This window comes from Stegostoma tigrinum, chromosome 17 (genome assembly GCF_030684315.1).
Source record: "Stegostoma tigrinum isolate sSteTig4 chromosome 17, sSteTig4.hap1, whole genome shotgun sequence".
Taxonomy (NCBI): Eukaryota; Metazoa; Chordata; class Chondrichthyes; order Orectolobiformes; family Stegostomatidae; genus Stegostoma; species Stegostoma tigrinum.
Genome location: NC_081370.1, coordinates 34,750,471 through 34,778,041, shown reverse-complemented (window position 1 = coordinate 34,778,041; position 27,571 = coordinate 34,750,471). Strand labels below are relative to the sequence as shown.

Genomic DNA, 27,571 nt, shown 5'->3' with positions numbered 1-27,571 from the left:
TACTGACATTTGAGTAAAAGGGTGGTAATTGGCCTGGTTGGATTTGTTCTGCTTTTTGTGTATAGAACATGCTTTGGAATTTCAGACCTGATCAGGTAGGTGCCCAGTTGCTGCGGCTCCTTATCATATAGACTTATCTTGAATGGGTCCATCCAATGGATGAACCCTTTGTGACCCAGTCATTTTGCCAGGATAAGTCCACTATCTGGCAGGATTATGCCAGAGATGAGGATATTGTCTACCTGAGCTGTCTAGCAGGGTTTCTTCAACATCAGGAGGGGTAGTTGTTCTCCTTCTCTTCCATGATGGAGAGTACATCTACTTGTCAAAATGTTCAAAAAATTTTGCCTTGTGCTTCGGAATGGTTTGCAAAGTCTATTGCTAAGGAATTTCCTTAGCAATATTTGCCTTTTGCTTTGCACCACATTTTTTCATTTGCTGTATCAACTTCACTTTGTATCTAATCGACAGCACTTCTTACTTTCTCACAGGTTTAGCTGTCTTTGCGGCATTTCATTGAATTCTTGTTGTTGAATGATGGTTTGACTATGATTTTACACTGCAGCTTTCCCTACCCTGCTGTGATTGTTTGGTGCAGCCGTGAGACAACCTTGCATGAGTTTAGTTATCTTTAGTTACCAGTCTGGACCTTTGGCTTATCATGGGCTGTTTTTTGTTGAATTTCAGATTCTGCAGTGTAACTACTGATAATAAATCAAAGTTTCAGGTTTTGACCCATCATGATTTCACTGTATCCCATCATCATTTACATAAAGCAATAGAGAACTAAGTAATCATTCAGTTTGTAAATAACAAGATCCCACAATTGCAATGGGATAATGACTGATAATCTGTTATCTAAAACGTTGATTGAGGGATACATATTGGCTGTGATTCTGGAAATAAATTCTGTGCTCTGATACAGAGATGGAATGATTATGGTATAGAAGATGGCTATTTGGTCCATCAAGTTCACCTGGCTTTCTATAGACCAATCCAGTCAATCTCATACCTCCACATTTTCCCAATTGCCCTGCAGGTTTATCTCCCCCAAGTGCCTGACTAATTTCCTTCTGAAATCATTCACGTCTCCACTTCCACCATCCTTGATGAAACAAAATTGCAGATCATTACAACTCATTGTATAAAACTTTTCTTCCTCCCAGTTTCCAATATTTATTCCCAAAACCTTCAATGTATGTCCCCTAATTCTTGTACTGACAACCACTCCTAACTGACTTTTATTTTGTCTACTTTACCTAAACCTGTCAGAAATTTAAACTCAAGCTTTTTGCAGTGGTTAGTTAGCTGCCTCAAAGTGCCAGGGACCTGGGTTCGATTCCAGCCATCGGTGAATGTCTGTGTGGAGTTTGCATGTTCATCCCATGTCTATGTGGGTTTCCACTAGATGATCTGGTTTCCTCCCTCAGTCCAAAGATGTGCAGGTTCAATAGTTTGGTCATGGTAAATTTCCCTGCAGTGTCCAGGGATGTGCAGGCCAGGTAGATTAACCATGGGAAGTTCAGGGTTATGTGAAATAGGGTGGGTGTCCTTGTTGGATGCTTTTTGGAGCGTCAGTGCGACCCCATGGAGCAAATGGCCTGTATCTACACTGTAGGGATTCTATGATTCTTTTGTTGCAAGTGAAACAGTGCCAGGTTCTCCAAACTAACCTGATAATTCTGCTTCCTTGGGATCATTTGATCACCTCTCATTCTTCTTAAAGGCACTTACATCCCTCCTAAATTATGGTAATCCAAAAATGGACACAGTACTGTAGCTGAAACCTAACCAGGGCTTTGTGTAGATTTAAAATGCACTCCCTGTTTTTACTCACTACCTTAATTCATGAATCCAAGTGCCTACGTACTTTGCATTGTAAAAATGTTTCACGATTCATTTGCCTTGGGAATTGAATTTTTAAAAGAATGATAAGTGGGTTTGAGAAAGCATCCTCAAGGTAATTACCATTCAAAAGATGGAGAGCCTAGATGCCTAAAGGTGTAAGAGTTAAATGTATGGAGCAATAAACAACATGGGGTCCTCTCATAGGTTAGGAATTGAACCAGCAAATTTAATAAGATTACAGTTGACCCCATTAGAGAAATAGGGTGGAATCTTTTAGAGACCTGAACAATGTGGGCTATGGCAAGATGTGTGTCAGAAACAGACTAGATGTGTGACAAGGTCTGTCATGCTGTTGAGGGCAACCCACTGCATAGAATCCCTACAGTGTGGAAAGCAGGCCATTTCAGCCCATCAAGTCTGCAGAGCATCCCACCTTGACTCATGCCCTACGCTATCTCGATAATCCTGTGTTTCTCATGGCTAACTCACATAGTATGCACATTCCTGGACACTTTACTCAATTTAGCATGGCCCATTCATCTAACTGGAGCACCCGGAGGAAACCCACACAGACGTGGGAAGAATGTGCAGACTCCACACAGACGGTTGCCTGAGGGTGGAATTGAACCTAGGTCCCTGGTGCTGTGAGGCTGCAGTGCTGACCACGGTGCTACCATGCTGCCCATTAAAGAGGAGAAGAGGCCTGGGGTAGTTCACACATGATCTGTTTGAATGAGATGACTAGTGGTGATTTAACCTGAAAGCCACCCACCTGAGGCAAGGAGAGAGGTTGTGAAAGAAAATTCTTCAAGTTAACCTCAGCCAGTGATGGGAATGAACACATGCTGTTGGCATTGCACTGCTTCACGAACCAGTCATCCAGCCAATTGAACTAACCCAAACTAAACTAGACCTGCCCCTGCCATATTATATGCATTTGCCAAATGCCAATGTGAATTTCTTGCTAGGCAGTAGCAAGTTGCTGATTAAATGGGATTATAGCTTATTAAACACCATATCAACACTGCAACGAATCTTATTAATATTCACTTCCCATCTTACCAAATGCACTGTACACACTAAATATCAACCCTGCTTTGCCTTGCCTTTTTGTACTTTGCCCCCTCAGCCACAGAAACCAAGCTCACTGTCCTGCTGTGTGGCTGTTTAGGTAGACACAAAGCCAGGAAGCATATCATGGTTGTCAGCAGACTTCAGCCAAATCAAGGGAGATAGCCTTCAGTAGGGGTGGGGGGAAGGGGGATTGTGGGGATGGGGGGCATGGGAGGGAGCAGCATGGTAGTTAAAGGCAGTCCCTGACACCAGTCCAGGGGCTTGGACATGGTCAGTCGGTCAGTCAGTCAGTTACTATGAGCAATCAGTCAGGATGTTCTCCACTTAAGGTTTGAGAAGCCAAATGTCAGGCAGCCCATCACCCACCTTGAGTCTTTGTGCCTGATTGTGGGCCATTTTCCTCCTGAAATGAGACCACGAGGCAGATATTAGAGAGATGAAAAAGGGAGGCAGAGCTGTTACTTTTGGTGCAGGTGGGGAAGTGTCCACAGTGAGTGAATAGGGAGCGCAGAGGGCTTGCAGAGTTAGTGGTTGGGCTGAATGACGGCAAGAGGGAAGATGTTACAGGCAATAGTGAGAGTGTAGAGCATGAAGCCTGATGGATGGTGGGTACATTAGCAGAGAATCACATGAGTCATAAATCATCAAATTCCTGCAGTGTGGAAGCAGACCATTCAGTCCATGAAGTCTACACCAACCCTCCAAAGACCATCCCAACCAGACCCACCCTATCCCTGTAATTGTGCATTTCCCATGGCCAATCCACCTAACCTGCACATCTTTGGACTATGGGGGGAAACCAAAGCACTCAAAGATTACCCACACAGACATGGGGAGCATGTGCAAACTCCACACAGACAGTCACCCGTGGCTGGAATTGAACCCATGTCAATGACACAGTGAGGCAGCACTGCTAACCACTGTGCCAACCTAAACTCAGTTGAATCATAGAAACTTGACAGTTCAGATAGAGGCTATTTGGCTCATCGGTCTGCACCAACCCTCCAAAGAGCAGACCAGACACAGCCGTCCCTGTGATCCCACATTAAACATGGGCAATCCACCTAACCTTTAGACTGTAGAAAGAAACTGGATCACCCAGCAGAAATCCACACAGACGCAGGGGAATGTGCAAACTCTGCACAGACAGTCATGACCACAGTCCCCACCAACCCTTCAGACAGCATCCCACCATATCCCTGTAATGCCACATGAACTATGGCTAATCTACCTAACCTGTACATCTCTGAACTGTGGGAAGAAACTGGGCCACCTGGTAAAAATCCACACAGTTAACCAAAGCCAGAATTGAACCTGGATCCATGGTGCTGTGAGGCAGCAGTTCTAAGAACTGTGCCAGCATGCTGCCCAAAATGGAAGCGATAAAGGAGCCCTACCTTTTAAATTTTACCTAGTTTCCTCATCAACCTGTTCAGAGATGTTATAACACACTGTCTCATTGCAGGAGAAAGAACATTACCACAGAAACAAAAGATTCAGATGTCGGATAGGATTGGATAGAACTGGTTTTGGAATTGGTCAGGTATTGGACAGAATGTGGTGGCACTTAACGCTGATGGATGGAGAAATACACTGACCTTTTTCCTATATTGCTGTACATTCCTCCAGATGGCTGGGACTGCACCGACCTAGGTGGCAACCTCAGATCAAGCTGGCATGGTCTTGTGTTGGGGCCTCCTGGGCTGGTTCTGAGGGAAGAAGACTGTACATCAACCACCTGGAATAGGCTTTCTCGGTCTTGCCTGCAAGATGAGGTGACACATGTTCCTTTCCTGCCTTATCTAGGGAAAATTCAGGCACTGTGCAGGGCAGCTCTGAATTGAACACGCTAGTCCGGGTGCACAGGAGCCATTTAAAAATGACACTGGTGCCAGAGATGCTAGTTAATTCCAGGATATCTAGCAGTGGCAAGTTATTCTGGGAACAGTGTGCGGCAAGATGGGACTAGAATCGGATGAGAGGAATGCCAAAGCGATGGTGCAGGTAGTTAATGAGGCGAGTTTAGCAAGATACAGTAAGAAAACTGATTCGGCCTTGCGGTGAAAAACCCTGCAAAAAATCTCAGTGCAACTCACACGAAAAGTGAGACTCAGCTCATGAATTATTTATGTTATCTCCTTAGATAAAAGAAAGTTTTGAAAGTGACTAGTGAACAATGAAAAGTCCTAAAGGAGATTCCACAAACATCACCTTTCTCAATGATAGGGAAGTCCAGCACATCAGTGCCAAAAGACAAACGGAAGTATTTGTAACCATCAGGTTTGCACGGTGCATTATCCATCTCAGCTTTGGCCTGAGGGCCCCCGGCATCACAGATGACAGACTTCAGACATTCCATATTATTTCAAGAAATGGTTAAAGGCATTGGACACTGCAAAGGCTATGAATCATGATAATAGTACTCAAGACATAGGCTACAGAATTAGGTGTGCCTCTAGCCAAGCTGTTCCAGTACAGCTACCACACAGGGATCCCAATGTGGAAAATTGCTGAGGTATGTACTGTTCACCTAAAGGAGGACAAATCTAATCTGGCCAGTTACTGCCCTGTCAGTTTATTCTTGATATCGTCAAGGTGACAAATGGCATAGTTAACAATGCCATCAGTTGGACTTGCTCGACTTTAACCTACGTACAGAAGCTCAGCATGGGCTTTTCCAAGGTTTCTCAGCACCTGGCCTCATTACAGCCTTGGTCCAAACACGAACAAAAGAGCTGCATTCCAGGGGGAGGTGAGATAACATGCTATGGAACAGAGTAATCAAGTTTGCATTGCCTCTCTCATCCCTACATTACCTCACATTTCCTGTTTTAATGTCCTTCTGTCACCTTCTGCCCTTTCTGCTAACCTGTCAGTTCCCATTGGAGTCAATTGGTATCATCTTCACTGTTTACCGTTCCTGCAAGTTTAGTATAATTGTCAAATGTTGAAATTTTATGCTGTACACCAATATCCAAGATGCTTATATCTGTGTGTCAAAAAGAAATTGACCATTTTACCATCCTCCAGTCAGAAAGATCACCATTTATCGTGATGCATTCTTTTACATCCTAATGTCATTTAAAAAGTTGTAACTGCACAGACACTCATAGTCCGTGTGCCGTGTTTCTGTTCACATGGCTTCCCTGTAATATTTCATTAAATTCTCTCTTAGGAAACAAATAGATAACATACAATGCATTCCCTTCATCAATCTTCTTTGCTGCTTCATCAAAGCATTTTATTGGTTTATTCAAGCATGGTCACATTTGTGCTAGCACTCCCTGCTTAATTGTCTAAGTCCCTGTTAATTTTTTTCTTGAGTTTCTAATACTGTATATTGCCTACCATTAATGTTAAACCGGCCATTTCTTCAGTAAGAGTATGTGATATGCTTGAGTCCTCTAACATTTCCACTGGGTAGAGAGGATTTTTGGAAGTCTTCTTTGTTATATCCACTCTCATTTCTCTTAGTAATCTAGATGGAAGCCATCCAGATTAATTTGTCATCTTCTTTTGCCTAAATAGGACTCCACTTTCTAGTCAGCAGATTCATGTTTCCATACTAGAGATGCTTTTTGATTACATTTTATGCTAAATCTTATTCCACTCAAATTCTTTTTGCCAGTCTTATTTACCTTTTCACATCACTTCTCAATTAATTTATTTTCTTTGTTTTCACTTGAACAGTTCACATCTGTCATAAAGCTCTTTTTTTGTGTGTTATCATGTTCTTTACCTCTGTCCTCATCCAAGTAACTCTGGCTCTGGTTCCCTTGTCTTTCACCTTGTTGGACTGTTCCTAGCTTGCACTTAAAACATCTCTCCTTTAAAGAATTTTTCTGCATTCCTTAGCAATGATTCTAACTAGAATAGTGTTCCCCCATATTTGCTTAAATAAACAATTGTAAACATACTCAGACTCCAGTGATTGATCATCACAAGTTACCACAAACCACCAAGGCAGTTTGTATGAGGAGTTTAAATTAAATGAATAAAAAAATCTGAATTTAAAAACAAAACTAGATGACCAGGAATCCAGGAGGTAGTGCTGAAGGAATCTCAGTTCTTGAGCTTGTCTAACAGGTTTGAGATTCTTGCTTCCTGCATGGATGAGAGTGGGCATTGTATGGAGGATGAGCAAACTGACCTTAGCACTATGGTATCAGAGATAATGGGAACTGCAGATGCTGGAGAATTCCAAGATAACAAAATGTGAGGCTGGATGAACACAGCAGGCCAAGCAGCATCTCAGGAGCACAAAAGCTGACGTTTCGGGCCTAGACCCTTCATCAGAGAGGGGGATGGGGAGAGGGAACTGGAATAAATAGGGAGAGAGGGGGGGGCGGACCGAAGATGGAGAGTAGATTCCCTGAGGTTGGTCCGGAGGGAGGAGGGTAACTTCTTCAGGTTAGGCATCCCTGGAAGAGGCTTCGCAGTGAGGTTAAAATAGTATCAGAGATAATGGGAACTGCAGATTGCTGGAGAATTCCAAGATAACAAAATGTGAGGCTGGATGAACACAGCAGGCCAAGCAGCATCTCAGGACCACAAAAGCTGACGTTTCGGGCCTAGACCCTTCATCAGAGAGGGGGATGGGGAGAGGGAACTGGAATAAATAGGGAGAGAGGGGGAGGCGGACCGAAGATGGAGAGTAGATTCCCTGAGGTTGGTCCAGTTCCCTCTCCCCATGCCCCTCTCTGATGAAGGGTCTAGGCCCGAAACGTCAGCATTTGTGCTCCTGAGATGCTGCTTGGCCTGCTGTGTTCATCCAGCCTCACATTTTGTTATCTTGGAATTCTCCAGCATCTGCAGTTCCCATTATCTCTGATACTATTTTAACCTCACTGCGAAGCCTCTTCCAGGGATGCCTAACCTGAAGAAGTTACCCTCCTCCCTCCGGACCAACCTCAGGGAATCTACTCTCCATCTTCGATCCGCCTCCCCCTCTCTCCCTATTTATTCCAGTTCCCTCTCCGATGAAGGGTCTAGGCCCGAAACGTCAGCTTTTGTGCTCCTGAGATGCTGCTTGGCCTGCTGTGTTCATCCAGCCTCTCATTTTGTTATCTTAGCACTATGGTACAGGGAGCCATTCAAGAGGAAGGGAGTAAGAGAAATGTAGATGTAAGTAGAAAGAAAATAAGAATAGTAGGTGTATTCTGGGAAAGTCCAATCATGTTTTGATAAAATACTGGATATTCAGAATGTAACTATTAGAGTTGATAGGGGGGATAGGGGGAAAACAGTGGATGTGGTTTAATTAGACTTCCAGAAAGCTTTTGATAGGGACCCATGTCAGAGATTAGCAGTTAAGTCAGAGCTCCTGGTAGTGGGGTAGCATACTGATGTGGTTATTGTATTCTTTGGTAATCAGGAACCAAAGAGTAAGAATATTTGGGTCTTTTTCCAAAAAGGCAGGCAGTGACAAGTGGGGTAGTGCAGAGATCAGTGAGTGGATCCCAGCTATTCACAACGTACATATTGGTGAGTTGAATGAGAGAACTAGGTTTGATATCTCCAAGTTTGCAGATGACACACAGCTGAATGGGAGGGTAAGTTGTAAGAAGGATACAGAGATGCTGCATGTGATTTGGACAAGTTGAGCGAATGGGCAGATACATGTCAAGTGAAGTAAATGTGGATAAATACAGGGTTATCCACTTTAGTAGCAGAAAGGGAAGATAGGATGGATTAGATGGATTATTGTCTGATTTGGAAAGGAGGTGGTGCAATCAGACTTGGGTGCTCTTGGATATCACTCGTGAAAGTAAGTGTGCAGGTGCAGCTGACTGTGAAGAAGGTAAATAGCATAATGGCCTTCATACTGCAAGCAACTGAGTACAGGAGAAGGGACATCTTGCTGCAACTGTATAGGACTTTGGTGAGACTTTATGTAGTCTAATATGAGCAGTTTTAGGCTCCTGATCTGAGGAGGGACATTCTGGCTGTGGAAGGAATGTAACAAAGGTTTATCAGACTGATTTTTGGGATGGCAGGACTAACATATGAAGACTAACCTAACATATGAAGACTAACATATGAAGAGAGGCTGGATCAGTTGGGGACTGTATTGGACTGTATTCACTAGAGTTTAGAAGAATGAGAGGGGATCTAAAATTCTAAAATTGCAGGGTAAATGCCAATTACTGGCCAGTCCCAAAACCAGGAGTCACAACCAAAGAATATGGGGTAGGCTGTTCAGATCAGAGGTAAAGAGAAATTTCTTCAGAGAGCTGACAAGCCTGTGGAATTCTCTGCCACAGAAGTGGTTGAGATCAAAATGATCAAAATATTGAACGTTTGCAAGAAATAGTCAAGAAATAGTTAGATGTAATTCTTAGTGGTAATGGAATCAGAGGGGATGGGTAGAAAGCAGGAACAGGGTGATTAATTGTGATCATATTGCAGGACAAAGCAGGTTCCAGGTTCAAGGGCCAAGTGACAAACCCCTACTCCTATTTTCTATTTTAGACAGAAACAAAGAGCAAGGAAGACTGTCGAAAAGGGCCAGGCAAGGAAGTGGACAATACATACCAGGATGCAGTCTAGATTGCACTGTCAGGAGATAAGGGATGTGCTTTGAACAATGGCTGATACATTTAATCCAGGAAAAGGAACCGAAGTCGGGTCATCTATTTAGCGTGTGATTTTAAGTTGCAGAATTGAGTGATGGTATGGATGTGACTAAAATTTTTATGAGTGAATGCTTGTTGCTTTCCAGAGCACTGAATTAGCCTGTTGAAGACTGGTTCTCCTTGTGTATGCTTGAATGACTGACCCTTAAAATTGCCCATTGTTTCCAACCAGACTTTGAACAGATAGCAAGTTTAATTGAACAAATTAATACTGTGACTTTAGCAGAGCAAAGTTCAACCCAATTTCTTTCCATTGTAACATAAGGAAAACAAACCCAGTCTGTCCAATCTGTCTTCATAACAGAAACTCTTCGGTCCAGGCAACATTCTGTTAAATGTCCTCTACACCCTCTCCAGTGTTATCACATCCCTCCTACATGGTTTCCAGAATTGCACACAATACTCCAGCTGTGGCTTATCAACATTTTAGATCCCAAAGACAAGACCCCAAAGGCAAGCTGTGCAGCAACAGCAGATCCTTTCACCAACTTTGAAGTTGACTTAGATTTCAAAATCTACACAAGGCATATAGTTCAAAAAGACTTGGCCTTGCCTGTATAATAAATCTGGCCCCAAGGAGAAAACAGATTCTACAATAGGACATGACCAAGCAGAAGATAGACAGTATTGCAATAGCAGCCAAGTGAGTAGAGACCTTTGTAAATATAATCCAGGATGTAAAGTTCATGACAAGAGCTAGAATTTTAGCATTTTATCCTCATTGATTATTACTGTACTTTCAATTCTACTTTCCTATCTTCCCCCCCCACAAGAATTGATGCTCTTAATTAAAAGTGGTTTTAAAAATCAGCCTTTAATAAATTCGCTACCTTGCAGGGAACTGCACGTGTTAAGTGTGACCCATTAAACTGGAGATTAAAGGTCCTCAGGTCCTAGCATCTCAAAAAAGGTGATGCAAACAATCTGTCTAGATTTATCCTTGCAAGAAAGTGTTTCAAAAAGAGTCAGTTCCCATTCTAAAACTTAGAATGAAGTACGACCAACCTACTTAAATCTCATTCAATGAGCACTTCATACCTGGTGTCAACCTAGTGACTTCTCTGGACTGCCTCCAAGGCCTAGCTCTTCATACTGAGAAGAAGTTCTACTCTATGCTGTTAGCAGCTACTATAGGTACTTTATATTAAACAACCCTGGTTTACTGTCTTTAAGAGACTGTAATCTGCCACCTTTATCTGGTCTGTCTATCTCATGTGACTCCAGACCCATAGCAATATGCTTGAGCTCATTGCCCTCAACTGGTCTAGCAAGCATTGGCTATACCAGCCTGTACTACAGGCTGAAACTCCTATAGATAAGCCACAGCTACTGAATCCTCCCTTGACTCCTATTGGGTGCTGAGCAAATGGAGGACCTAATCCCTGTTCTTCAGCAACTGGAGTTACACAGTTAGAGCCACAAGACTCCAGTAAGCACATGACCTGGAATGTAGACAAGAGTAAGGAGAAAGTCAAGTTGGGGACCCCCACACATCTAGCCTGGACCTTCTAGACAAGGCAACTATCACAAAATTTCCTCATTGTAAGTGTTTTCTGTCAGACAGCATTAGAGTTCTTGAAGATCAAAGTCTTAAAAAGTACATTCCCTGGTTCAGCAAGTTCAGGGGCACAGCCTTAAAGGTTAGTCTAGCCCAGGTGGTGATATTAGTAGATACTATACACTGTATGAAGGGTACTGGGAATTATGAACTTTTTCTGGAAAGAAGGCAAGTTGAAAGCAAGATTAGTCCCTGCTAGACCAGTCTAAGGGCAAGATCATCATGTATTTACCCACTAACAGCAGACAAAGGGCTGAATGACAGCCTGTTCAGGCAGTTTCAGTAATAGTTCAAAAAAAGCAAAGATTAGCTTGCCACACCAAAACATTGCAGTTTATTGAAATATTATGCAAATCAATCATTTATTCATCAGAATAAGCAAATTTAGAAGTATGTGGTGTTTGAAGTATTTCAGTGACAGAGTCAGTGGTGATCGATTGGTAGCCATCAGTTGATCTATAATGTTCATCCTGGATTAGAGTTTCATCCTCTGTGATGGGGAAGTTGGATCACACCAGCAACTAACAGTCCAAACAAAACCACAAAAGTAAGGATGGACAGAGATGTTGCAACTATGTTCAGGTTTCTGGATGTCAAGCTGTAGTGTTCAGCTCCATGCACATTTCCCACAGCTTTACAGTCTCTAGACTAAGAGAGAAAAAAGTTGTAACGTTACAAATTTCAGCTAGATTCCTTGGGAAATCTAATCACCCTCATGTATACCAAAAAACCACCAGTGTGTATGCACAACTTGGTTCCTTAACGGGTCAGTATCTCTATCACTGATGAGGGGGATGAAAAGTGCAGAGGGATATGCAATTCAAGGCTGATTTGTATAATCTGATTTCTCTAATTTAGATTAAGGGGGCAAGTGGCATAGTGGCTCCAGTTAGCATTGCTGCCTCAGTGCCAGTGTCCTGGGTTCAATTTCAGCCTTGGGTGACTGGAGTTTGCCCTCCTCCCTACATCTGCATGGGCTTCTGCCAGGTGGTCCAATTTCCTCCCTTCTCCAAAGATGTGCAGCCTAGGTAGGTTAGCCATGGGATTATGGGCTAGGGTTTGGATAAGATGCTAGAGGTCTGTGCAAACTCAAGTGGGTTGAAAGGCATCTTTTGGCACTGTATGGATTCACCAAGGTCCAAGTTTAAACAGGAAAAGGCAGATAGAAAGACTTCCATTGGTTTGAGATTCCAGAACAAGGGGGTACAAGCCAATCAGGGCCAGACCATTTAGATGCACTTGTGCACAGTGCTAGATATTTGTAACTCTTGTACAAAGAGTTAGATGCTAGGTTAGCTGTTAGTTTTAACTCTGGGATGATATAAACCAAGACTTATGGGCAAGCATGTAGAGTTAGGCACAGATTGGCCATGTTTTATTGCTTGACAGAACAGGCTCCAGGGACTGAATGGCCTATGCCAGTTTACAGGAACATCAATGACTAACTATTGACCATTCTAATGGTGTGCTGTAGGGTGGTGATGAGGCTACAGGCATTCTGAAGTGGCTAAATCTAAGTGACAAGTGGAGGAAGTGGGAACAGCACAATCCACAACACCTCAATTCTGCAATCTCATGCTTCAATTTATTTGATGAAGTTTTTCCTCAAACTGCAGTCTGAGGGTGGAAGTGTCAAATACAAGGAGAGCAGACACGTAACTAGTGTAGGGTTGGTCACTTTACATCTATGCTGGAGCAGACTAGAGAACCATACCTGCTATCTCACTTATGAGTATCCATTTTCTTAATAGTAATTAAAAATAACATGCATGCAAAGCTTTCAAAGGCTGATATACTGGTTTCCTTCCTCCCAATTCAAAACAAAAGTCCGATTTCAGCCTTTAGTACATTTTAAGGTTAGCCTCCACTGCCTTTTGGGATTGGAGAACTCATTCACATCAATTCCAAATGCCAATCCTTAAAGCTAGGTATTGTATTAGTTCAACAAGAACTCTGACCACCTGGTGGATGAACAGACCACACCTGGGAACAAGCACTATTTACAATTTAAATGGAATCAGAATCCTTTAGTGCAGAAATAGGCCATTCAGCCCAAATCACACCAAGCTTTGAAAAGATCATCCCATCTAGAGCCGCTACTCAATTTTACCAAATTGCTAATCCACCAAACTGGCATCATCCTAACCTTGAGGGGGGGGGGGGGGAGAAGTGAAATCCAAGTATTAACTGAAGACACCATGAGCTAGAATCAAATTCAGATCCTGGTTGCTGTGAAGCATCAGTGCCAGCTATTGAGTCATCATGCCCCTGAAGGATGACAATAAGACCCCTACCTGGAGGTGAGGTAATCAAGTACTCTTAAAAATTGATTTTCTGTACAAGTTACAGTCCTTCTGATCCAGGAATTTGCTGCTCTACACAATGTCTACAAGACATTATCTGAAGTGACTTGGGGGGGGGGGGGGGGGGAAGAGCTAAACAGCAGTATCTCAGCTGAACCTTTATCCAGACCAGGGCAAATTCAGATGTTTTAAGCCTAGAGTACAGGGATGGCATCATTTAGTTCACAATGGATTAAAAAAGCCATTTCCCATTAGGGATAATGGGAACTGCAGATGCTGGAGAATTCCAAGATAATAAAATGTGAGGCTGGATGAACACAGCAGGCCAAGCAGCATCTCAGGACCACAAAAGCTGACGTTTCAGGCCTAGACCCTTCAGAGAGGGAGATGGGGAGAGGGAACTGGAATAAATAGGAGAGAGAGAGGGGGAGGCAGACCAAAGATGGAGTGTAAAGAAGATAGGTCAGTCTAGGGAAGACTGACAGGTCGAGGAGGTGGGATGAGGTTAGTAGGTAGCTGGGGGTGCAGCTTGGGGTGGGAGGAAGGGATGGGTGAGAGGAAGAACCGGTTAGGGAGGCAGAGACAGGTTGGACTGGTTTTGGGATGCAGTGGGGGGTGGGGAGGAGAGCTGGGCTGGTTGTGTGCTGCAGTGGGGGGGGGGGGGGAAGAGGGGACAAACTGGGCAGGTTTAGGGATGCAGTAGGGGGAAGGGGAGATTTTGAAACTGGTGAAGTCCACATTGGTACCATATGGCTGCAGGGTTCCCAGGTGGAATGTGAGTTGCTGTTCCTGCAACCTTCAGGTGGCACCACAATTTCCCTATTAGAATAGGTTTGTTCCTAAATTGTTAGGTCCTAGGCTCTTCCAATTCCAGGCACCAAAAAAGTGAGATATATTGACTCAAGAGAGAGGTGGCTTGGAGCAAGTTACCAAGAGCCAATACAAGTCTGACAAACTCCAGAAGAGTTACAAGCTAGAATACATATCAGAAAGAAGAGGGTAATAAGCTGTTTTGTCACTTGAGACATGACTTTAAATTTGAGTTCGTGGGGGGGGGGGGGGGGGGGGGAACCATGTAGATAGGGATTAAATCAGTTGTCAAACATCTACACCAAAACCCCAAACTCAGTTTCCCTTCCAGGCTCAGGTTACCCAACCTGAAGCGAGAGGGCATGGAAGACTGGGTCTGGGCCAAAGTTTCGTTTCCTACTCCCACTCCCTAAACTACAATTCGTTGAAAACCAGACGAAATATTACACTCAGGCAGCGATAGAGGGGGTCTGGAGGATTCTATCAAATGAATCATGTTAACAAAAAGAAAGTCAAACTCACCTTAACGGAAAAGACTAAAGCCAGGAACCCAAGGCAACAGAAGTTACAGTGAAGAAAGTTGAAAAGAGACCAGAGGACGTGGTCGCTGACCGGTAGCCTACCGGTTCCAATAGTTAGCACGGTCGATGGTACGTCATCAGTGGTCAATGGCCCACGGAAGGAGTCAAGCTCTCGGTCTACGATGGGTTGGTTCACTCTACCTTCCATAGCGAATTACAACCGAGTGATTAAGGCCAAACGAAGAACACCAAACACTACTCCCTTCTGTTGATTGCACAGCAATAGACTAAGCACTCGTCTATTATCCCTAACCTGCAGCTGGGTGTTATAAACTATAATTGATCCAATAGGGTGCGTCTCCAGATAAGGTCGTTAACTGCACAAAATGCCGCCCTTATGTCTGCGAACTGATTCCCGAGACTTGCGGGCGGAAGCAGTCCAGTTAGCGGACTAAAACAAGATTGAGCTAGCGCATTTAACGAGATCTCTTCGGTCTGATGGGAATGGCTTAGAATTAATTGTCTATATTAAACCCTGACTTGATATATCGCAACTATTACGACCAAGTCTGAGATTTCCAGGCTCAGTTGGCTGGACGGCTGGTTTGCAGTGCAGGATGATGCCCACAGCATGAATTCAATTCCTGTCTGAGTTCAGCTTCTCAACCTGTTCCCTTACCTGAACTGTGGTATTCCCCAGGTTAAATTGATCTCATATGCTTGTGCCCACCAAACGCAATTTCTATCTTCAGGGTGAATCTTTCAGTTCCCAGTTTAGTGACACAAGCTCATGCCCTGCCGGAAATCTCCTGCACTAACGTGGATCCAGCTACTCAGGAACTTAATTTACTTTCCTGTGAACAGAGGCCGCAACTCATCCCATATACAAACAGCACCTTCAGCCTGCTCTGCCATACTGTGACCTAACTCCATAAGCTTGCCATTGCCCCACATCCTTTTGTAGCTTTGGCTAAAAGAAGCAGCTTCAAAAGATTGGCTAAAAGGGAAAATGGGACTGAGTGCTTTGCTCTAGGGAGAACCAATATATTCTCAATGGACCAAATCTTCTGTACAGTAAAGACTTTAGGGAGGCTGAGTGGTAATATTGCTGGGCAAATCATACTGCTTCAGGGACAAGTTAAAATCCTGTTATGGCAACTGGTGGAATTAAAGTTAATAAATCTGGAATTGAAAGCAATGTTTCGCAATGGTGACTACAAAACTCACGGACTGTCACAAAAATCAATCTTGTTCACTTATGTCCAATTCTGCTGTCTTTTTTTGATGTGGCCTAGATGTGACTCCAAATCTATTGCATTGGATTAGTCACTTGATCTAGCAACGGGTCAACAAGAGTGGGGAAGAAGGACACCCAAAAACTGCTGACATAATTGACCACAAGGACTGAAACATAAGGGAAACAAAGGAGGGTTCAGCTGGCCTTGACTCCTACATCCAAAGTAAAAATCAATAACAATGGAAGTCAGCCCAGAGGGTTAATGCCAGGTTGCTGTGGCAAAAACCAGCCAATTATGAACAGACACATAAGGTCAGCCATGCTAAAGATCATACAAATATCAGCGAAGTTCAGAACTTTGGCAGGGTAAACTCTGGAGACCAAATACATGTCAAGAGGTCTGCCCTTTGAACTACACGAAATGAAGGAACTGGGCAGAACGGATCAGATAGTGGCTGGCCAGTGCTGTGCCTCCATGGTAACAGGTGGTACATTTGTATGTAACATATGAGCAGATTTGGGAAGTGTTAAATAAAGTTGTAAACTCAAGGTCCAGTTGTGTTAGTGTTATTACCAATGTCCACGGGACCCTCAGTTACACCGAACTGAACAGAAAATTTGAAAAATAACATAACCAAATGCAGAGATAATGGGAACTGCAGATGCTGGAGAATCCGAGATAACAAAGTGTGGAGCTGGATGAACACATCAGGCCAAGCAGCATCTTAGGACCACAAAAGTTGATGTTTCAGGGAAGGGTCTAGGTCCGAAATGTCAGCTTTTGTGCCCCTAAGAAGCTGCTTGGCCTGCTGTGTTCATCCAGCTTCACACTTTGTTATAACCAAATACAGATCCCAGTATCAACCTAGGCACCAGAAATGACATCTCACCCTGTCCATAGTCTTTTGCATGCCTGTCTACTCTCAATTAACAAAATGATAGAATGTGTCATTAACTGTACTATCAAACAGCACTTTTTAAGAATGATTTGTGTTATGCGATGTTTGCCTCTTTAAGCTATCTCAGAGAGCAATTGACAGTCAGCCATATTGCTGTGGGTTTGGAATCACCTGTAGGCCTGACAGGTCAGGTTGACGGATTTCCTTACCCAAAGAACATTAGTGAACCAAATGGGTTTTTACAGTTGGCAGTGGTTACTAGGTCACTATTAGGCTAGCTTTCAATTCCAAACTTTTTATCAAATTTAAGTTTCACCACCTGCTATGGTGGGATTTCAATCGATGCAGCCTACATCATTAACCTGGATATTACCGCAAGACTGTCACTTTCACACTTTTACAGCATTACTTTCTCACTCATGTTCAGTTTGGGTTCTACCAAGACCACCGTGCTCCTAGCCTCAATCCAGCCTTAATTCATACAAGATTAGAAGAGTTGAATTTGAGAGTGGCTGTCTTCACATTGAAGCAGTGTTTGACCGAGTGTGGCATTAGGAGGAGTCCTAGCCAAGCAGAACCAATGGGAAATGGGGGAAACCTCTCCAATAATTGCAATCATACGTGGCACAAAGGCAGATAGATGTGGTATTGGAGACCATGGGGGAGGCAATAATCTAATGGTAATATGTCTGGACTGTTAATCCAGACACCCAGACAGCATTCTGGGGACCCAGGTTCAAATCCTGCCACAGCAGATGATTTGAATTCAATAAAATATCTTGAATTGAGGATCTAATGACGACTATGAATCCATTGTCAACTGTTGGGGAAAAACCCATTTGGATCACTACTGTCCTTTAGGGAAGGAAACTGCCATCCTCACCTGGTCTGGCCTACATGTGACTCAGCAATGTGGTTGACTCTAAACTACCCTCTAGGCAATTAGGGATGGGCAATAAATGCTGCCTAGCCAGCAACATCCTCATCCCGTGAATGAATAAAGGAAAAAAAAATCACTAAATGAGTTTTTTTTCAGGATAATGATTGTTCTAGGCCTATCCATTCTCAGCTGTTCTTGCAATAGCCTTCTCTCCGTTAAGAGGTTATAGAGTTGTTGATGTTCACTGACAATTGCACAAGGTTTAACAAGATTCACCACTCCTCAAGTACTGAAGCATCCATTTCCATATGCAGCAAGATCTGGGCAATGCACAAGCTTAGGCTGGTTAATGGCAAGGAACATTGATGCCATAAAGATACCACAAATGATAATTTGCAATTAAAGAGAAGTTAATCATCTTTCCTTGATATTCAATGGCATTACCATCACGGAATTGGCCCACCATTAGCATTCTGGAGAATATCATTGACCAGACACCTAATTGGACCAGCCACACATATATGACTATGACTATAAAAGCAGGTCGGAGATACTGGAGTTTCTTGATGTTTAACTCACCTCCTGACACTCCAAAATCTGTCCACCATCTACAAAATGAAAGTCAGTAATGTGGAATTTTCTCAATTTGCTAGGATGTGTAGAGCTCCAATAATATTCAAGAAACTTCACACCATCCAGGACAAAGCTGCCCACTTGGTTGGAGTCCCATTTTTCCAAGTGTTGTGCCTTGTGCAAATTTGAAATTGTGCTCTGTATATCTAGATTGTATGACCATGGACTCTTGCTTGGTTGATCTCCTAGACTTCCTCCAGCAATGGCATGATTGGAACCCAGTTGGTGGACAGAATTATGCAGTGCCTCTGTTCCATTTCCATGCTACACTGCCATCCTCAGGTATTGACATTACTGTCCCAAACCTGTTGCAGCCTTTGTGCGTCAAGTCACTTAGTCTTCTGAGATCGCTGCAAAGACGTAGCATCATTCCCTGGATGTCACAGGAAATCCATTAAAATAACTTCTAATACACACCAGAGACTGCAAAAGAAAAGGTTTCAAAAATTTAACCTGTGTACATTCAGCTGCTTCCCCTTGAAATGACATCTCTGCAGGACCCATCTTGCTGCTGCATAGCTTTTCTTCAGGAGTGGACAGGCTGGCATCAATTCAGCTGGTTGGACTTGTGATGTCAGCATAGTGCTAAGTTACTGTTTAACAATGCGTACAGGGAACACAGCTACATGTGCCCATTGTCCTTGGAGCATGGAAAGCGAAATGAAAGTCACCGTAGACTGGTCCCTGATTGAGAAGGAATGGCTTAAAGGACATCATGCCTCAGGTAAGGTCAAGGTTGAGAACGCAGGGCCTTCTTGGGATGATAGTATGGGAATTGAAGCTACACTGTTGGATTCACAAATTAGCTGTTCAGCCAAGTAGGCTAACCAAGCCTGGAGGATAATGTGCAAGCCATACAGGTTGTGGGTGGCAATGTAAACTTCACTCAGAAGGTCATGGAAATGTTTGGAATGTCAATAGAAGTGGAGCTCCACAAATGTATTTTTCACTCCAGGTGTTTGCTGCACTTTGTGAAGAAGAGCATGCATAATTCTACGTTCATACATGCACTAGTCTGAAGTCTGTCTAAGGTCAAATTGCTTACCTATCTGTATCAGCTCAGTGAAGAGGTACACACTTTCTCAGTTGATCAGGAATCTGAAGTGCTGAGATGCTGATTGACATTACAGGTATTTCCCTATAACACGATAGTTGTCTTCTTGTGTGATGTCACACTATAGAAAATCACCATAGAAGGTTGTGTTATAGGGTAATTGCTATACTTGTACAGCAGAAAGTTCACATTATTCAAACAGCGTCCACTATACGTCAATTGCGTTACAGCCAATTTGCATTAATGAATACGTGTTATAGTGGAACAGCCTGTATGTGGCTGATGATGCTGGATAACTTCACAAACTCAATGAAATTAGGAAGGTGAAGCAAACAATGTAAGGTGGAAGAACTTTATTCACTGTACAGAATTGATGCTTTCAAAGGAAACAACAAACCTAAAAGCTCCTCTGTCAACTACAGATACGTGTGAACTCACGTTTCTTCATTCAAAAAAAGACATTGACTTTGATGTAGTGAAACCACAGCTGGTAACATGCCTCTGGCCTAGACAATACATTTAGTATTTTTCAGAAATCATAAATGAAGAATCTGCTATGTATCTGTGAACTCCAAATCTCATCAATAAACCTATTGAAGCTAAACTTCCACTGTCTCAAGTCTGCTCCTTCAAAGCTACTGCGAGAGCTCATTGACCTTACATCAGACAGATCACTCAGAATCAAACAATAGCAAAATACTGCAAATGCTGGAAATCTGAAATGAAAGTAAAAGATGATGCAAATAGTCAGTAGATCAGACAACGTCTAAGGAGAGAAAGAGAATTAATGTTTCAGATAGATGGCCTTTCATCAGAGCCAAGATAGTCGACTATCGTGGAATACAGCATTACCTTCTGTTGCTTTGTTAAGAGTTGCTCATAGCTACTGCACCTGGCTGATATGAAGCTGAACGATGTTGACCATGATACACATGTATACCTGTCAAAGATAGGCCCCTTGCTTAACAGAATTGTTGTCGTATCTAAAAAAAGTTTTGGACTATACTCACTGGGCTCTAGAAGAATGAGGCTGGATCTCATTGAAACCTATAAAATTCTAACAGGAATAAACAGGTTAAATGCAAGTTAGGCTATTTAGAACTGAGATGAGGAGAAATTTCTTCACCCAGAAAACGGTGACCCTGCAGAATTCCCTGCCACAAAAATTAGTTGAGGCCAAAATATTGAATGTTTTCAAGAAGGTGTTGGATGTAGTTCTTAGGGCTAAGGGGATGAGGGGTATAGGGATTAAATGGAAAACGAGTACTCCGTTGGCTGATCAGCTATGATCATATTGAAGGGTGGAGCAGTGTCAAAGGGCTGAATGGCCTACTGCTGCTCCTAATGTCTATGTTTCCCTGGAATAACTAAACCAAATAATAATGAATATATTGTATATTTTTTATGTAGAATAATAACACTTGTTGCATTACAGGGTTCTGAGAAATTTTTATAATGCAGAAGGGGCCCTTAGAAGCAAAAGTTTGAGAACAGCTGTTCCACTACATTATATGTAACATTCATTATTAAACAAAAATAAACTAAAGAACTACAGATACTGGAAATCAGAAACAAAAGCAGAAATTGCTGAGGAAACTCAGTAGTCTTGAGGCATCAGTTGAGAAAAAGCAGAGTTAACGTTTTGAATTCAGTGACCCTACCTCAGCACTGGTTTTCTCCCCACAGATGCTGCCACATCTGCTGAGTTTTCCCAGCAATTTAAATTTTTGTATTATCATAAAACTGCTTATCCTATTTCATTTCTCCATCTCATTAGTCATCTGGGGGCTCCAGCTTAGGTACTCTATACTCAATCCAACTCCTTCCATTTCTCTATTAATATATTGTAGTGGTGGTATGCTCCAGTTCATCCAAGGTGTATAAGTTGCTATGGGAACATGCACACAATCTGTTTTACTGCACAATGAATCCACCTTCTTTAGTTATCGAGTCTTGGGCTGAACTGAAACCTTGAAGAGCCACAGCAACTCCATTGACAGCCAATTAATCAACTACTTGCTGTAAAGTTGAAGATACATTCCACTGGCTGCTCACTTGTTCTGGACCTCCTGGATCAGGGATAGGGACGCTACCACCACTCCACCAGAGGCCCAGGGCCCTGATGAATGCTTAGCTCACGTGCAACATCTCAGCCTGTAGATGTTGATGTGTTCACCGATCTGGGAGGTTTGATAGCAGATGTTTCAGCCCCTCCACAGCACTGAGGACGTCACCTATTAAGGGGCCAAAATGTCTGCTATCAAACCTCCCAGCTCGACGAATACACCAACATCTACAACCATCATCCGAGCTACAAATCTTTACTCAAACCCTGGACATCTCAGCCTTTGTATTCAGATGTCTGAGTGGGGTCATGAGCCATTTGTTGAGTAGGAATCTCTCATCTCCTGAAACTCAGCAATCCATTATTGGGCAGAACATCTCCAGTACCTGGCAGAGCCGAAGTATGTAGGAGTTAAGACCGATCCCACGGTGGCATACACACATCTGCATAATCTTCTGCCTCAAGTTACAAACTTAGCTGGACATTGATTAAATGGACAAATGCTGGCAAATGGGACTAGATTAATTTAAGATATCTAGTCAGCATGCCTGATTTGAACCGAAGGGTCTATTTTTGTGCTGTACCTCTCTGTGACTTTATGTTGATAATGCTCCTTGGCTGCGCTGATGGTGATCAGTTTGCACCCATGTGGTAATCAATGAGCCCTTGCCCTTTGAAGAATCCAGCAATACATGGGAAGCCTCTAGCTCTTATGGTTCCACTGGAGTTACCTGTGCTGACTGTGGTGTTGCCATGGACCTATCTGAAGACTACGTTTGTAGCATGCCATCCATGATTTTCAAACACTATTGGCAGAATAGTGCTTTTTTTTTCAAGGTGCTTGTTGCTGTTGCTGTCTTTTCTGCAGGCCTGTGCATTAGCAGTCATTTTCTCCAGAGTCCATTTTACCTTTGGGCAAATGTAAGGCTGGCTAAGCTCACCTAAGCCTTCAAATCCTTTTGGACAGTTTCTATTTCGCAGAGATATTTCCATCAAGCAAGACTTAGACACAGTAAATAAATATAATCAAATCCTCTCAAGTATAATCAAATGGAACAATAAAATGACATACCTTCATAACTAAGGACTATTTAATCAATGAACAAAAGATATAAGAAGATTAAACTCACCAGTCACGTAGGCAGACTTTAAACTGGGTGGCCAATCCAGAATTCAACTCACAAAGTGGAAACCATTTCCTTCCCTGAGATAAAACACCACCAGAATTTGCACTGACATGTATTTGACTCACAGCAAGCAAGGAGTTGATGCTCCCTGAAAACTGGTTCACTGAGATTAATCAAAATCCGTGGCTGAGGAAGGAGTATATGTTGACTGCCTGCAGGATATTTAATAATAGTTTATAATAGTTTATAGAAACTTTCTTTTTATAGCCAGTTTGTTATCAACATCACCCCTTTCCCAACCTAGTTAAAAGTTCTTGTGGAAAAGTAAATTGTTGATAATGTGTTCATATTCAATTTGCTTGGATTTGTCCACATGCACAGACTGCCTTAAACATAAAGACAATGAAGTGTTGTTGAATATTTGCCTTTTTAAAATAAACAAGCTTTTATTCATCAATGTGCATCCGGTTCAAGATTTAAGGGCAGTGTTACTGATAAAAACCTTATCTTGCTTGTTCCGTTCCCACAGACTATTCTAACAGCACTTTTAAAAACATAGACAGTAAATGTGATTAATCGAAATTCACAAGGAAAGCTCTTATTAACTACTGATTATTAATAGATGATTCTTCATTCACATCATAATTGAGGGACTTCTTCTAATCAATCATTTATTGCTGGCTGGTTGCTGCTAATAATATCTGTAGTCTGTGTTATGTAGTTGAACCAACGTACTATAACATGATAGAACACAAAGGCAGGCTCCTGTGACACAGCAATTATGTCCCTCAGCAGTCCCAGGTCAAATTACTACCTGCTCCAGAGGTGAGCAATAACGTCGCTGAACAGTTTGAATAAAAGATATCCAGAGCAAGATGGTTTCTTTGCTTTATGGGTAGCCCAGTACAGTATATGTGTGTTTGTAAAAATGGTTAACTTATCTAATTAAATGGCTAAAACCCAGGCTTGCTTACGGGCAAAGTAAGTTCCATGTGCCATGAGCACTGTCTTGGAGGGTCAGTGTAGGGCTGGTGGCCTGTTATTACACCAAGGTTTTTCATTAGAGCAGAAGAAGGAAGTCAATGCACCTTATTTGTGGCAGCATGAATGAATCCCGCTGTAACATGAGAAACCCCATGCGGAAAATCTGTCGTCAGCTTAATGGGCAAGGTCAGTGACAGACTGAGCTACCCATTGACAGCCACACGGCCTGGTGTTCAGAAAGATATAGGTGTAGCCACTTGTAAAGATTTTGAGAGTAACTCAGTGGGTGGTCCTGGGAAGAGGGAGGACTTTGTCATGACTAATGGACTCTAGTTGTCTAGTCCATCACCTTGATGTGGAGACAGATGCGTTCCTCATCTCTATCCCTGAATGGTAGTGAATGCTGTCTTCATCTTGCATTCAGCATCATTCAGCAGAATGAAGGCTGAGTAATGGAAATTCTGGGGTCAAAGAAGTTATCTTTCTAAACCTGCCAGCTGGCCAAAATAATAAAATGTGAGGCTGGATGAACACAGCAGGCCAAGCAGCATCTCAGGAGCACAAAAGCTGACGTTTCGGGCCTAGACCCTTCATCAGAGAGGGGGATGGGGTGAGGGTTCTGGAATAAATAGGGAGAGAGGGGGAGGCGGACCGAAGATGGAGAGTAAAGAAGATAGGCGGAGAGAGTATAGGTGGGGAGGTAGGGAGGGGATAGGTCAGTCCAGGGAAGACGGACAGGTCAAGGAGGTGGGATGAGGTTAGTAGGTAGATGGGGGTGCGGCTTGGGGTGGGAGGAAGGGATGGGTGACCAAAACCTACCTTTTGGAGGTAGGGAAAATTTCAAACCACTGATCTGACATTTTCTGCCGGATAGATGTGCAGTACTTCTAGTTACCAGCAGATGGCAGTTTTCTCTCATGAACCAACCTAAATAGGCATCTCACTGTAAATAGGATTAACACGTATGTCCTTCACATTCAGTTATTTCCTGTTTCTTCGGCTCAGCTTTTACTTAGTTTTATTTCATATTTCAGGGAGTCACATTTTATTATTACTATTATTGATTTTATACGATTTAATACCCTGACAGTGATAAGGTGGCAGGTGACTCTTCATCTATATCTTATTTTCCTTATTCTTAAATTATTCAAAATGCGCCATTTCATCGCGAAAAGTAGAAGCTTTTCATTGTATTTTGTTCTCGCTGTAAAATACAAGTGACAATAAAATCAAAATTAAAATCAATTGCCCATTAAGAAAATTGAATCTCAAGCGAGAAAAAGCAGCTCACACTGTCTCAATATGAAGCTGTGTCCCCTTTTGAGTCTCAGTATCCCACGTTGAGTAACCCGCAAACACCTGGCAAAATCTTACATGCTGGATGGAAGTTCATCCATGATGAAATAACTCCATGAACGCCAGTATCCCTTCACCAAGTCACTCTTTATTTACATGTGCATAGTACATTTTATTTACATTTCAAAGATATATCTTATTCATGAAAAATATCTTTTGTATGTATACCTAGTCATAAATGCAGTTCAGGTTCTATACAGTAGCATTTCATGGAAACAAGCAAACATTGGATTTTGACTCTACCTAAACAAACCAAAGACCTCTTTTACACATTCACGACTACATTTACAGATATTTGAGTCACAAGGAGGGTCCAATAGCTGAGCAAACCCTCTTTTAACTTCAGCAGAAAGACCTCAGACAGTGGGCTTTCCACGCTGTGCCTAGGCAGCAGGTGCCCCAAGCTTTAGTGCTTCCATCATCATGTAGTCCTGGACCTTGGACTGTGCATAGTACAACCCAGCTAGAGCACAGCCGGCTCCTAGAGTGGAGCAGGACAGGCAGCATCAGAGGAGCAGGAAAGCTGATGTTTTGGGATGGGACCCTTCTTCAGAAATGGAGGAGGGGAAGGGGGCTCTGAAATAAATAGAGGCGGGGAGGCTTGGGCTGGGGAAGGTAGGTGGGATGGCGATAGCAGGTAGGTAGTGGTGGGGATTAGTCAGTGAGGTGGGAGGAGCGGATAGGTGGGAGAGAAGATGGGCAGGTCAAGAAGACGGGGATGAGAGGGAGGGCTGGTCTTGGGATGAGGCCGGGAAGGTGGTGGGGAGATTTTGAAGCTAGTAAAGGTGGAATGGCAATAGGTGAGTGCAGGTAGTTAGTGGTGGGGATTGGTCAGTGAGGTGGGAGGAACGAATAGCTGGGAGGGAAGACAGGTTAAGGAGGCAGGGTTAAGAGGGTGGGTTGGTCTTTGCATGAGGCTGCAGATGAGAAGAAGCAGTGTCACAATGACACCATTAGGAAATGGAGGAACAACACCTCAAATTCCACCTTGGAAGCCTACAACCCAATGGTCTCAATGTGGACTTTACTAGCTTCAAAATCTCCCCGCCCCCCCGACCTCATCCCAAGACCAACTCTCCCTCTCATCCCCACCTCCTTGACCTGTCCATCTTCTCTCCCACCTCTCCACTCCTCCCACCTCACTGACCAATCCCTGCCACTACCTACCTGCTATCACCATCCCACCTACCTTCCCCAGCCGCACCCTTTCCTCTCTATTTATTTCAGAGCCCCCTTCCCCTCCCCTATTTCTGAAGAAGGGTCTCGACCTGAAATGTCAGCTTTCCTGCTCTTCTGATGCTGCCAGGCCTGCTGTGTTCACCCAGTTCCACTGTGCTATCTCAGAGTCCAGCATCAGCAGCTCTTACTATCTCTGGCTCCGAGAGTGACCAGGATTCCTAATTCTCCTGTTTATATCTGTCAGCAAGGACTCCCTCTTTGGACCAGGTTAACAGCCCCCATCAGCGAATTTGTTTTCAAAGAGATCCACCTGGCTGACATCATTAGGATGGAGGTGAGGAGGCATTTCTTCACCTAAAGGTGGTGAGCCTGTGGAATTCATTACCACAGGAAGTTGTTGATGCCAAAACATTGAGTGTACTCAAGAGGTGGCTAGACGTAGCACTTGGGGCAAATGGGATCAAAAGTTTTGGGGAGAAAGAAGGATCGGGCTATTGAGTTGGACGCTTAGCCATATTCGTGATGAATGGTGGAGCAGGCTCGAAGGGCTGAATGGCCTTCTTCTGCTCCTGTCCTCTCTGTTCCTGTGTTTCCAATCAATACACCTGGGACCAGAAGTGAGTGTCACTTTTGCTTATGAGCAGGATGGCTTTTCTTACATATCTAATTAGCTGACCACCAAATGCTTGCGTGAGGAGCACAGTGAATCTTACAAAAGGTGAATCTTACAAAGTCAATGACCCTGCTGTTACTCCCTCAAAAGGTTGGAAATCGGAATGTCATATTTAAAAGGCATTCAGACAAACACTAATTTCCATTAAGTCAAAGTGAATTTGTCTGGCTGGCATTCCACAAGAATTGCCACTTTATTGAGCTGCCCTTTCCACTGGGCTTCCCACACCTGGGAGCAGGAAAACATTCAGCCCTATGTGTGCCTCAGTATGCCAGTAGGAGTGAGTCTGCACATTGACACCCCCCCACCCCCGCTTCTGGGGTAAGTAACAATGTTTCTGAAGCGCTTTGTTCCAGTCTGAATGAACCTCATTGTCCCAATGTAACTGAATCAAACTCTCCCAGAGTGCCTCCCTATCTTAACCGATTCAGTTTCACTGTGTCTGTGCAGATTGATCCAGCATGACTCGCTGTTCTAGCACAAAGACCATTTTAAATGTTGATGTTTTGTGCTCTGATCACAGCCCTGTAGCATCTTTCAATTTATAAAGCCTTGCACTTATCTTAACTGTCATCATCCAACAGGATAGTATGTTTTTTTTTGTAGCATTTCTCCCTGCTTGGAAGTGTTCCAGGAAATTTGCCAGAAATGAGATTGCTGAGAATGATGTTATAGCCTTTGTAGATTTGCCAGATCATGTGATTTCCAAGAAACTAGCTGGGCCTGGAATTTCAG

General features: G+C 43.2%; 2 protein-coding genes and 1 long non-coding RNA gene across 4 annotated transcripts in view; 1 reads left to right on the top strand and 2 right to left on the bottom strand.

Annotated features, from left to right (window-relative positions):
* LOC125459308 (uncharacterized oxidoreductase YjmC-like) overlaps positions 1–23,011 on the bottom strand; it is a 128,343-nt gene extending 105,332 nt beyond the window's left edge. The window contains exon 1 of the mRNA XM_048545609.1: positions 22,648–23,011. The gene's annotated coding sequence lies outside the window, so the exon portion shown is untranslated. The remainder of the gene's footprint in view (positions 1–22,647) is intronic.
* The window catches only part of LOC132210679 (uncharacterized), a 65,196-nt gene that overhangs the window by 24,142 nt on the left and 13,483 nt on the right, over positions 1–27,571 (top strand). The window contains exon 1 of one of the 2 annotated variants that reach the window (XR_009446819.1): positions 27,050–27,157. The exons of the other annotated variant lie outside the window; for it this stretch is intronic. This is a non-coding gene — a long non-coding RNA (uncharacterized LOC132210679). Of the gene's footprint in view, positions 1–27,049; positions 27,158–27,571 lie in introns of those variants that run through there. 2 annotated transcript variants of the gene reach the window in all.
* On the bottom strand, positions 11,459–15,134 carry LOC125459168 (dispanin subfamily A member 2b-like). Its single transcript, XM_048545197.2, has 2 exons — positions 14,751–15,134; positions 11,459–11,763 (listed from the first exon to the last, which is right to left on the bottom strand). Exons 1-2 carry the CDS (start codon positions 14,955–14,957, stop codon positions 11,599–11,601), a joined length of 372 nt encoding a protein of 123 aa, XP_048401154.1. The 5' UTR covers positions 14,958–15,134; the 3' UTR covers positions 11,459–11,598.

Bases quoted from the DNA above. Each gene is read 5' to 3' on its own strand.
- LOC125459168 (XM_048545197.2), bottom strand. From the start codon at position 14,957: ATGGAAGGTAGAGTGAACCAACCCATCGTAGACCGAGAGCTTGACTCC. The intron at 11,764-14,750 runs GTGAGTTTGACT...TTTCTCTCTTAG, and splicing joins CTTTAGTCTTTTCCGTTAAG to TCTAGAGACTGTAAAGCTGT.